Raw genomic sequence first — 13,199 nt, 5'->3', positions numbered from 1 at the left:
TGTACTGACAACATTATATTTTATATACAACATTTATATACACAAAAACATGAACAGAAATGTTCATAGCAGTATTGCTGTACTAGGTAACTTTCAAATGTCCACCAATATAGGGAAGAATAAGTAAAGTGTGGCATCTGTATAATTCAACAAGAAGTAGGCATTACTAATATATATTACAATATAGGTGTACTCTGAAGATATGTTACAAGAAAGAAGCCAGACACATGCACAGTGTTGGCTATAGGACATCTGAGGTATCTTTTCATATATGTATTAGGCTTTGGTTGTAAATTTGTAGAATGGGAAACTACTGTGATTTTTATATCTCACTTTCACTTACATCCTCCAGAACCTATTTCATCAATGCACTGTACTTCACCAAAGGAAGTGAAGCCCTAGAAAAAAAGTCCTTACCTATGGTGCAATTGCCTGTAGAAGTCACTTCTGAACAAGGGCACTGGCGGCATTCTTTAGTAGCATCAGGACTTTGAAAAAATCCCTCTTTGCATTCTTCACAGTGATCCCCTTTGCTATTTTCCTGGCAGTTCAAACAAGCACCTAAAAGAATCAAATAATTGTTTCAGAGTTAAGGAATTTTCAGAAATCCTGCTTGCAACAAGAAGACCATAAAATTACATACAAAAACAATAACAGGATAGTGTTTGTTTTCTATTCTGTTATAAAAAAAAAAGAAAAAAGAAAGAAAAAGAAAGGAAGGAAGGGAAAAAGGAAGAAAGGAAGGAAGGAAGGAAAGAAGAATGGAAGGAAGGAAGGAAGGACGGAAGGAAGGAAGGAAGGAAGGAAGAAAGAAAGAAAGAGAGAGATTTAGGTTGTGAAGACCAACCTCTTCTGAACTCTGTGGGCACCAGGTACACATGGATACATGCAGGCCCAACATTCATATACACAAAACAATAAAATAAATACACCTAACTTTAAAGAAGATTCGTTGTTCATGAGTATGTGTGTGGGTGCCTACCCCTGGTTCTGTGCACCACTGTGTGAAGATGCCCTTGGAGTGCAGAAGACGGAACTGTAGCTCTTTAAATGGAGTCACAGGTGGTTGTCAGCTGCCCAGAGAAGGTGCTGGGAACCCAACCTGCGGCCTCTCCAAGAAACAAGTGTTTTTAACTGTGGAGTCATCTTTCCAACCCTTCCTGATTTATTTCTGATCTAGACTTGTCTGTGAATTCAATGTGTCCTATGAGAAAAAAAGCTGGGTGTGTGATTATAGTCACAATATGCCATTTTTGGCTACACACTAAAAACAGACTAACTGCACAAATTATAAAAAAGATAATATGTCAATAGAAGAGTAAATAAATTGTGGCACTTTCATAGTTTGGAACTTGTAGTGAAGAATGAACTAGCAATGTATACAAACAGGTGTGTTAAAGACAGCACTGGCTGGAAAGCAAACTGAAGAATGACACATAGATGTTTGGACATGGAGACCAAGGGAGAAGCAAATCTGACGAGAGCTCATATATTAATGTCATTAAGCTAAATCTGAGACCTGGTGAGATCACTCAGAGGAAAAGGACAAGCAGAGCTGACAGACGTGCCAAGTTCCAAGCCCCAGGCACTAGTGTAGAGCTGACTAAGGGAGATGGAGCACAGCTGACGGAGAAGGAAAAGCAGCCATACAAAGAAAGCCAGGAGGATGTGGCACCCTGAAGCAAAGTGGTTCTTGAGCAGTCAAGGCAGCCAGCGAGTCAGGCTGCTGGAATCTGTTGTGTGGAACACTACCAACACACAATAGGGTCTTGAGTTCTTAAAAATAAGCCTGCTTTCTGAAGGAAAAGTTTATAGTTAGAAAATAATTGACCCTCTAACGTTTTATTTTAATTAAGGGGTTTGCCACTGAAACAGTCCAATTATATGGTACTTATCATTTTATAGTCTGATTATTCACACTGTCGTGTAGTTATATGTCATAAAAGCTCTGCAATGAAAACATTCTAATAGATACCATTTCTCAGCTTTTTATGATGATCACGGTCCTGTAGATGTACAAATGTATTTAATTTTACAACAACCTACTAGGTGGCTTTGACTTAATGTGTTTCTAACCATATATATCCAGGCAACATTATTAATTGCCTATTGTTATGAATTTGAGTATCTACCTTTTTTAGGATCATAAATACCATTCTGATGAGCATTTTCTTTTTCAACGTGACCTTTTAATGAATTTAGAATTATTTTCTCAGAAGGTTTCTTAAAATAGAATTTCTGAGTTAAATATTTTAAGACCCTTTCTATATATATTGTCAAAATTGTCCCTGTGCCATTTTCACCAATTTATTTTTATTACAAAAACAGAACTTTGAAACCAATTTAAAACAGAAATTCCAGAAAAATTGGGAAGAACATTGGGATCTTGGTGGTGGGGAGGGATGGATGTAAGGGGAGACGGGGACAGAAAAGTGAGAAGGGGAGGATGGCGGGAACTTGGGGAAAAAGGATGATTGGGATATAGGAAGGTTGGCTAGGGGAGCACGGATGCACAATTCTTAGTTAAGGGAGCCACCTTAGGGTTGGCAAGAGACTTGAACCTAGTGTGGCTCCCTGGAGCCCAAGGCGATGTCCCCAGTTAGTTCCTTGGGCAGCTGAGGATAGGGAACCTGAAATGACCCTATCCTAGAGCAATACTGACGAATATCTTGCATATCACCATAGAACCTTCATCTATGGAGATAGAGACAGAGACCCACACTGGAGCACTGGACTGAGCTCCCAAGGTCCCAATGAGGAGCGGAAGGAGGAAGAAGATGAGCACGGAAGTCAGGACCACGAGGGGTGCACCCACCCACTGAGACAGTGGGGCTGATCTATTGGGAGCTCACCAAGGCCAGCTGGACTGTGACTGAAAAAGCATGGGATAAAACCAGACTCTCTGAACATGGCGAACAATGAGGGCTGATGAGAAGCTAAGGACAATGGCACGGGGTTTTGTTCCTACTTCATGTTCTGGCTTTGTGGGAGCCTAGCCAGTTTGGATGTTCACCTTCCTAGACATGGACGGAGGGGGCAGGACCTTGGACTTTACACAGGGCAGGGAACCCTGACTGCTCTTTGGACTGGAGAGGGAGGGGGAAAGGAGTGGGGAAAGGGGAAGAAGGGTGGGAGGAGGGGGAGGGAAATGGGAGGCTGGGAGGAGGTTGAAACTTTTTTTTCCTTTTCTCAATAAAAAAAAAAAAAATTGGGAAGAACAGCCGAACAAACATACAACGTGGCCACCAGAGGGCAACCGTATCCCAGCACTGTTAAAAACTCACTTGTTAGAAAAGTTGTACATGAACTGGCTGTTCTAAGTCAGGTGGTCACTTCTTTAAATTGGATTCTTAGTTTTTTATATGGTAAACATTTGTTTCTTTCAGAAACCAGAATAATTCAAAGGATTTATTTTACTTTATCTCCAGAACATGTGCAAGCAGGGGTGAGAGCTGCCTCAGTGTTACAAAAGAAAAGAATCTTATACATGGCTTTCCGGTACCATAAAAGACCCCGTGAGCAACTAATGGACAGGACAATGAAGTATTCTTCTTGTTATCTAACGTTGAGCCTCACTGTTTTTGTTCATGTTTCCCCATTAGTTTGTTCACTTATCCAACAAAGATTCAGTGAGTGCTCAGTATGTGCCAATATCTGTGCTAGAGATTGTGGAAAGGATGGCGACGAAGCTGATGCTGTTCCTGACCTGATAGAACTTACTGTGGGCAAGCACATGAGAGTGACCGTCATAAGTAAACATGTAAACATCACTGTGACAAGTGCTCTGAAAAATTACAAGTGCACGTGGTAACGTATAGCAAAGCACTTTGCGTTTCGTGAGGAGCATCAGGAAATGCTAATGAAGACAGACCTAAAGGAAGAATATGACTTAATAAGACAAAGGGGTCTGCAGTGTGGATAGAGGTAGCTTAGAAAGGTGATTCTTGGCAGAAGGAAATATCATGAATCATAACTCTGGAATAGAAGACAGGCTGGGATCACACATATATCAATAAAGAAGAACAGTAGGCAATATCATGCACAGGTATGGGATGGCCAGATGACACAGAAAATATAACACAGTGTCTTCTGAACAGATTTCACACTGAACAGTGCACACTTCACTGGAGAATAGAGGATTAGCATACAGTATAAGTTTCGAGCATATTTTCTTCTGGGAATCCATTCAGATTCAAATATTCTGATGCTCTTTTCTCATAACCTCTTGTGTTTATCGAATTCTTTAAGTCCTGGGTTTTTTTCTGTTGGTGTTTAAAAACTTTCTAACAAGTTTCTCTAATGATACATTTAAGGAATTTGTGACAATTTGAATGGGTTTGCACAAATGTGGTTTTCTTTGTTATAGAGTGGGTGTTTCTCAGATTGCTGATCTGTAGGTTGACTTTGTACTCTTTTGACATGAGCTTAGGGGTTAGAACTCAGGTCCTCATGATTGCACAGCAAACACTTCACTGAACTACCTACCTCCCTCATCTTCATGATCTCCACTCCACCCCGTGTGTGTGTGCATGTTCAGTATAGTGCTGTTCTGTAGTAACATTTTATCTCTTTTTACCCATTTTGTCTGATTTTCCCTCTAATTCCACAATATACTAATTTTAGGTATTTAAAAGGTTTAAAGTTAATTCTTATAACACTATTACTCATAGTACTGACTCCGTTGCTTATCACTGGACACATTTCTCCATTTTTGTAGTCTCTGTTATTTATTATCGTATATCATACCTGATATATAAAAGAATCAGAAAGGGTCCTCTTTTCCTGTATTAGGCAAATATGAGAAAATGATAGTGCCAATTCAATCAGGCATGAAGTGGGTTGTATGTAGACTTCAATTTTTGTATCTGTCTCTACTTCTTCACTGTTTCTTAGCATGATCTTTTGGATTAAGAATCTGCCAGACTTTTGTCTCCTCAGCTCTGAAAGACTTTGAGAGATTCAGCAATGGCCATTGGGGCCAATAAGACCCATTCCATGAAGCTTTAGAGTTTGATAATAGATTCACAAAGAGCTGGCTGTATGTTTTAACAGGTTCTCCTCTCTCTAAAAGGATTTTGTCTCCTCAGCATAAAGAATTTTCTGGCCTCGGGGAAACCAGTCTTCTGTTTAGGGCTCTTCTAGTTTCCAACTGTGCTGCAGGCTCCAAATCACAGTCAAAAGCTCTTCTTCAAGTACACATCCTTTCCTTGTGGCTAACCCTTACTCCTCACCCCACACCCAGAACCAGCAAATCTCCCCTGAAAAGAAACATTAGTTTGACTTAACTGTAGAAAACATGAGCCATAACTTTCATGATTATGCCTAAGTAACCCTATCCCCATATCTAAAATAGCTCCCCTGCACACTTCAGATAAAAAAAATAAAGTGGCATGGTAAACGGGACTTCACTATTAGAACCTGTCCAATATCACCAGGAATGTGCCTGGCATCTTTGATGTTAGTGTGAGATAAACTAGCTTCATTCTAGGTTTGATGAGAGTCACCTTTGTCCTTGTAACACTACATAATTTTCAGTTGCTGATCCAAGTTGTGAGGACTGGTCAATCTTGCTACCACCCTTGACCATTCTTATGTACATGAGCACTCAGTAAATTGCACCCTGCAATCCAGGATCTATCTGACTCTCCCTCAGATCTCATGGAGCCTCAACTTTTTTCACACAAAATTTCCCAAGTGATCATGCTCGCTTGTAAGAATTCTAACACATTTCTTCACTTCCGAATCTTCACTTCACGTGGTGTTGATCTCCATACTTCTAGAACTCTTCAATCAATGCTATCTTTGAAGTTCATAGATATTATGTTCAAAAATATATTTGTTGTTATAAAAGTTTGGCTTGCCATGTGATTTATTATAGCTTTTTAAAAGAACAAAAAATTATAAAACAGAGAAAATAAATTATATTTGAAAAGAATATATAAAGACTTCAAGATTGAACTAATAAAGAGTAATTTCATACGAATTAAGGAAACTACGTACCTGTGAGAACATCACAACTATCAGACCGGTTGTTGCACTGGCAGGGCAAGCAGCCTGTCTTATTAAAGCCATAATGTCCATCTTTGCATCGGTCACACAGGGAGCCAGTGACACCTGCTCTGCACTGGCAATTCCCAGAACTACGAATAAAATAAAAGACAATGAACAATGAACAAAAGTTCAGTGATTTTGAAAACTGCATTATTTAAAGCTCCACAGATTATTTGAAGACAGCCAAGAGTTTCTACTAGATTTTACTTTCCAGAGGCATAATAGGGATTTTTAAAGGGCTTTTGTTTGTCTGATTGGTTTTGTTTTCTGGAACCCGAGTGTCGCTGTGTAGACCAGTCTGGCCTGGACCTCTCTATGTAGCTCAGGCTTGCCACAAGTCATAACCTCCTAGCCCCAGATTTCAAAACTAGAGAACTTCAAGGATATAATTCAGTGAATAGCATTAATAATAATACTTTATGACAATTCCATCCTCTATTTAAAATACATGACTGATGGAGGAAGGTCATTGGCTAATAAAGGAACTGCCTTGGCCCATTTTATTGGTTAGAAGATAGGTGGGAGGAGTAAACAGAACAGAACGCTGGGAGGAAGAGGAAGTGAGCTCAGACTCCACAGCTCTCCTCTCGGGAGAAGACGCCTCAGAGAGATGCCATGCTCCACTCTCCCGGGCAGACGCACGCGATGAAGCAAGCCTCCAGGTTAGACATGCTGAATCTTTCCCGGTAAGACCGGTGCTCACAGATTATTAGAGATGGGTTGATTGGGATATCAGAATTAGCCAGTAAGGGCTAGAGCTAAAGGGCCAAGCAGTGTTTAAATGAATACAGTTTGTGTGTTGTTATTTCGAGGCATAAGCTAGCCGAGCAGGTGGCCGGGGTGCTAGGAACGCAGCCCCGCTGCTCTTATCACTACACATGACAAAGGATCCATGGAGTTACCAGTGTAAAACTTCTCTTTAATGACAAGTGGGGGCTTAGAACTTGTACCACTGCTGTTTCCCATTTCAAGATTATCCCACAGCTCAACAGGCATCTGTTCCAATTTGGAGAAAATAAGCCAGTCTTTACTTAGCTTCTTTCTCACAAATGTGAAGATTAATATCTTGATAAATGAACCAGGCACAGTGGCACATGCCTTTATTCCCAGTACTTGTGAGGCAGAGGCAGATGAGTTTCTATGACCAACCTGGTATACAAAGCTAGTTTCAGGACAGTCAGAGCTGTTACACAGAGAAATCCTGTCTCAAAAACCAAAAACATTCAGAAAATTAGGAAACAACCTTCCTCAAGATCCAGTAATACCACTTTTAGGTATATTTGGGTGGGAGGTCCTTCTGTCTATATTTTCCTTTCATTGGTTAATGAATAAAGAAACTGCCTTGGCTTGTTGATAGGGCATAACTTAGGTACGCGGAGAAGACAGAAATGAATACTGGGAGAAGTAAAGAGTCAGAGAGACACCATGGAGCCACCAGAGTCAGACATGCAGAATCTTTGCCAGTAAGCCACTGCTGCGTGGCGATACACAGATTACTAGGAATGGGTTAAATTAAGATGTAAGAGTTAGCCAATAAGATGCCAGAGGTAATGGACCAAGCAGTGATTTAATTAGTACAATTTCTGTGTGATTATTTCAGGGCTAAGCTAGCCAGGCGGCCAAAAGAACAAGTGGGCCCTCCCTCTATAATATCCGACGGATGCTCTGTTGCGGGAGGTCCTTCCGCTCCTCCAGCCAATAGCTGCTGAGATACCAGCCCATTGGTGCGTGGTCTCTCTCTTTAAAAAAGCAGCCACTTCCCTCCTCACTCTCTCTTTGCTTCCTGCTCCGATTCCGGCGACTAGACTCCTTCCTGATTGCACAGAGGGCTGTTATCTGGGACGGTGATCTCTAAGTTTTTCCCCCTTTAAATAGATACCACCCTATTAATCATAATTCCAAACTGGTGTGGGATTCTTTGTGATTTACGCCTTCATCAATGCTCAGTCCTGCTACAAGGACACATGTTCAATTATGTTCATAGCAGAACTGTTTGTCATAGCCAGAACCTGGAAGCAACCCAAATGCCCCTCAACTGAAAGAATAGATAAGGAAAATATGATACATTTACACAATGTAGTACTACACACCATAAAAAAATAACAACAGTTTGAATTTTGCAGTAAAATAGATGGAGCTAGACAACATCATTTTGAGTGAGGTTACCCAGATCAAGAAAGATAATTATCACATGTATTCTCTCATTAAGTGTTTTTTAAACATAAAGCAAAGAAAAGCAGCTCACAAATCACAATCTCAGAGAACCTAAACAACAATGAGGACCCTAAGAGAGACATATATAGGATCTAATCTATATGGGAAGAAGAAAAAGACAAGATCTCCTGATAAAATTGGGAGTATGGGGACTTTGTGAGAGCGTTAAAGTGGAGGGAATAGGCAGGGAGGGGAGCAGAGAAAAATGTAGAGCTCAATGAAAATCAATTAAAAAACCCAAAACAAACAAACAAACAAAAATATCTTGATTACTGAACCATTTCATACTTATTTCTAGACTAGGAATTTGATATAATTCTCTATTTTGAGCCTACAATGTATTTAAATCATAGTTCTGGTAAGTAAGATCGAGATCAAAATTAAGCTATTACGATTAAAATGGGGTCATCTGATGCATTTTATACTAAATTGTTAAAATTTTATCTTTATTTATGTATTTGTGTGTCTGTGAATATGTTTGTGGGTACCTCCAGAAGCTAGAATGTGGCCTTGGATGCCCTCGAACTAAAATTACAGACAATTGGGACTTGCTAGACATAGGTACTAGCAACTGAACTCTAGTCCCTTGTAACAGCAGCAAGCACTCTTAAACAACGTCATTTCTTCAGCTCCTGCACTAAATCCTATAAAAATTCTAGGTTGATCATCAACCTCTCAAATTAAAAATAAAAGACATAAAATTTTAGTTTACAATCTGATCTCTTTCTACTTATTTTATAACACTAATAATTCTCTCCAATCATTAAAACATAAAACTTTTAGTTATTTTCTTTTAAACACTATTATTTTTGTTTTTGTTTTGAGATGGGGTCTTCTAATGTAATCCTGGCTGTTCTGGAATTCACTATGTAGACCAGCAGGCCTCAAATACACAGAGGTCCTCCTACCTCTGCCTCCTAAATGCTGGGATTAAAGGCATGTGTTACCACATCCAGTTAATAACTCCTGTTGAATGAATCAAAACAGAAGTCAAAGGGCAAGAACATTCATTCCTGTGACCCATGAAAAACAGTCTTCCCTAACACACAGGAGGACATCCATTGCTGTGATCCATGTAAGACAGCAATCCACCATACACAGGAGGATCAGGGTCAAGAGGAAATGGAAGGAACAAAAGGAGGATATGCTTGTGGTTGTCATCTACATAAACATCTAGCAGAGAGGGGCCATATCAGTATACAGGTTTGTGTTTCAGTTTTGAGGATTTAAACCCAAGGCATGATATAATATGCCAGGCAAACACTCAACCCCAGTCCTCAAATGATTCTTTCATAGCAACATACTACTCTAGATGGAATTTAGGTTGCTTCTGACATCTGACTAATACAAGCGCTGAGAACCAGGTTGGGCCTGTGGTACATCAATGGCAAGAAGCAGGAAGGGCGTTGAACAAAGGCTCCTGGAGAAATAATGACATGGATTTTAGGAAAATCACAGCTAGTTGGGGCAGAAATATACAAAATATTTTGCTGGAGAGTTTGCTCACTGTTTACGAGCACTTACTGCTCTTGCAGAGGACCCAAGTTCAATTCCTAGCACTCTCACTACAGCTCACAACCATCCATAGTTCAAGCCCCAGGGAATCTGAAAATCAGATCCAGGGGGATCTGATGACCTATTCCAGACCTGTCTGGAAAAAAATCACTGCCTGGTATATTCTATCCAAAGTCACAGAGGCCTTCAAAGTGACTGGAACACATGGCACAGAGCACAGCATTTCAGAATGGCTGAATAAGGTATAACTGACAGCATTTAATAAATTCACAGTGATCCCTCTGGATATTTTCAACTCCTCCTTCGCACTCCACATTCTTACAAACATTCACTTATCTGTGCTTTATCAGCCATTTCTGCAAAATTCTCCTCAAGTAACTCTTGGAACAGTTATTTCTTCTGTAAACTTTTCTGGAATAGTTTTTTTTTCATTTTTACCTCTATAATTTTTGCTGCTTTCAAGGTTCTTTTTCCAATGAAACTTTCCCTAGCTGGTCCACAGAGATCTTGTGGGTCTCCTATTTACATTTTAATCCCAAGTATAATCTGTTTTATATTCTTTTAATATGTTAATCTTTATTCACACTAGATTATAAAATTCCCAAAACAAAGGTTGATAAAGTAGTTTCCTTTTGTCAGGATCTATCAAAAGTACAGGGACTTGTAACAGAATGTTTTAATGTATACCTTGTTAAATGGGTATTTCAATCCAAAGGTAAGCAACCTGGTAACCTCAGAAATGCAGAAAAGTAAATGCCTGGTTTGTTGTACATATTTAATGAATAACTGGTGAATGTTCAATGAATAGACAGACAAAAATTTGGAATTAGGCACTGGGAAGAAAAAAGATGAAAAACACTAATTACCAGAGTTCTTGGGGGAAAAAAAAGAACTAAAGTATTCTCTCTTTGTCCCTCTTTTCTTCACTAGGGATAATGTTTTTGTTTGGTTGTTTTATATTTTTGAAGATAGGCATTCATTGGGTCATTCAGTCCACGCAGGTCCTCTCTTTCAATCTGCTGAATGCTGTGACCACAGGCATGCATGCCTTTCGTTAGATGCTCATCTAGACCTCAGAAATTTAGACTTTGTCTGAGCAGATCTTGGCAACAGTCCCACTGCATAGGAGACAATTTAACTGAAGGCTACAGTTAAAAATAGATTTCTTAGAGATTTAGCTTCTAATAATGAGTCCCTAAGGAGTTGCTGATTCAGTTTAGCAGGCCAAGCTAAAACTATTAATACTTACACAGCTCTTATGCATGTCAGTTAGTGCAATTCCCTATCATCCCCCTACTTCTATTAGTGCAATAAAAATAGAAGTTCTAAACTGAAAGATTATTGGGACTCTGGACTGAATTTTGTAGAGTATAACTTTTAACCATGATACTGGACTATAGTTTACAAATGTAAAGGTTTTATTTATTTAACTAAGATATGCTTCTCAGTTTACTATGCTCCTAGTCCAACCAGTCAGCTTACCTTCTACCCCTAAGAAAATATCTTAAACAGAGTTGAACCTTGCTTCTGTGATGGTTAGTGTTGATGGCCAGCTTCATAGGATCTGGAATGATCCAGAAGGCAAGACCTGAGGAACACCTATGAGGGATTATGTTGACTAGGCTATTTGAGGTGGGCAGACCCATCCTAAAAGTGGCTTGGGTTCTGGAATGCATAAAAAGGAGAAAGGCTGCTCAGCATGAGCATTCATTATTATTCATTATTCTCTGCTTCCTGACTGGGGATGCATTATGACCGGCAGTCCCAAGCTTCTGGTATCAGAACTTTGCCACCATTACTGATTGTACGTATCCTGGAGCTGAAGGCTGAAATAAGTCCTTTCTGCCAGAAGTTGCTTTTGCCCAAGTATTTTTTTTTAAACATTTTATTTTTTATTTATTTATTTAACTTTATTATGTTCGTTGGTGTGAAGGTGTCAGATCTCGTGGAACTACATTTTCAGACAGTTGTGAGCTGCCATGTGGGTGCTGGGAATCGAACCCGGGTCCTCTGGAAGAGCAGTCAGTGCTCTTAACCGCTGAGCCATCTCACCAGCCCCTTGCCCAAGTATTTTTATCACAACAGGAAGAATAACTAAGACACTTTCCTCTTCTTGTCATGGCTATCTGGAGAATTGTCAAAAGGAGCAGAAAAGTAGGAACAAAACCTCTCACTTTTGCACGGAAAGTTAGTGCAGCTTTACTCAAATAAATTTAACCTAGAAGAGAAAGAAAGAAGGAAAGAAGACCGGTCTTGTGTTAATATTATAAACTTACCACTTTGTAGTGATATTTTGTTTGTAATCTAACAAATAAAGCTTGCCTGAAGATCAGAGTGCAGAGCTAACTCACTAAGTTAGTAATAGAAGTCAGACATGGGTGGCCACAACTTTAATCCTAGCACTTGGGAGACAGAGACAGACAGATCTCTGTGAGTTAAAGATACTCTGGGCTACATGAGAATGAATCCCTCTAAAAGAAAAACACAGCTCACACAAAGGGGATCCAGCAGTTAGGATCACATGCCTTTAATCCCAGCACTAGGAAGGTGGAGACCGGAGGGACATAGCTGGGCAGAAAGAGGAAAACAAGGAGGGAAGAGACAGGAGCTCAGATGCAGTCTGAGGTTTTGTAGAGAGAGTATGCAGTCTAATGATTCCTAGGGACATGATCGCCTCTTTGGTCTGAGCAATGATAGAGGTTACGAACTCCCTAGTTGTAGAGGTAAAAGTACTCCCTAGCTCTTTTACTTTTCTGATCTTTCAGCTTTTGCCCTGATGGTAGACTCCAGGTTTTTGTTATTAAGGAAGGACATTTAGGATTTGTGCTACACCAACTTTCAACTATTGTATCTTAAATTAAAAAAAAAAATACATTGAATGGCATTTCTATTCAGAGCTACCTAGTCTATTCAGCCATGTAAACTTCTGGCAAATAAGTGAATCTACATAAAAAAAACTTAAAATGGAGGCATTCTAAAAGAACTAACAATGCAACAATAATATAAAAACAGTGAGCCCCTCTGTTGAAGACCTAAGTTAATAAATAATCTCCTTCCTCTCCAAGTAACTGTTGTAAGTGGAAGTCATAACCTTTAATTTGATTGGTGGAAGGCAGAGTTATTGTCTATAGTCAGTGGGTTGGGTTTATTTGTCACCATCATTCTGTGAATCCCAGTCATCATAGCTCACTGTCCCTACAGTTCTGAGCAGTAATTCTTTTATACTTTTCTAGAATAAATTTTGTTTCTTTCTCACTTCCAGTAAACGTCAAATTTTCCCCAATAGAAGATGAACAATCGGAAGTTTGAAAAGCTGTGGTAGGGTAACAAAGCCCAAGGTTCTCAGAGAATACAATAGTAGGTATTCAGATATTCAAGCTAGATGACAGTTATAAACTTTGTACCATCCATATAGATGG

The 13,199-nt window shown here is 39.5% G+C and overlaps 1 protein-coding gene across 1 annotated transcript in view; it reads right to left on the bottom strand.

Moving 5' to 3' along the window:
- The window catches only part of LOC121433820 (multiple epidermal growth factor-like domains protein 9), a 100,582-nt gene that overhangs the window by 16,608 nt on the left and 70,775 nt on the right, over positions 1-13,199 (bottom strand). Inside the window, exons 8-9 of the mRNA XM_041632454.1 lie at positions 6,001-6,140; positions 418-561 (exon numbers count right to left, since the gene is read on the bottom strand). Coding sequence (XP_041488388.1) covers positions 418-561; positions 6,001-6,140 — 284 coding nt within the window. The remainder of the gene's footprint in view (positions 1-417; positions 562-6,000; positions 6,141-13,199) is intronic.

Source organism: Microtus oregoni, unplaced genomic scaffold, assembly GCF_018167655.1.
Source record: "Microtus oregoni isolate MIOR12 unplaced genomic scaffold, Mior012 000041F_ref0000270, whole genome shotgun sequence".
Classification (NCBI taxonomy): domain Eukaryota; kingdom Metazoa; phylum Chordata; class Mammalia; order Rodentia; family Cricetidae; genus Microtus; species Microtus oregoni.
This window is presented reverse-complemented; position numbering and strand designations above follow the sequence as displayed.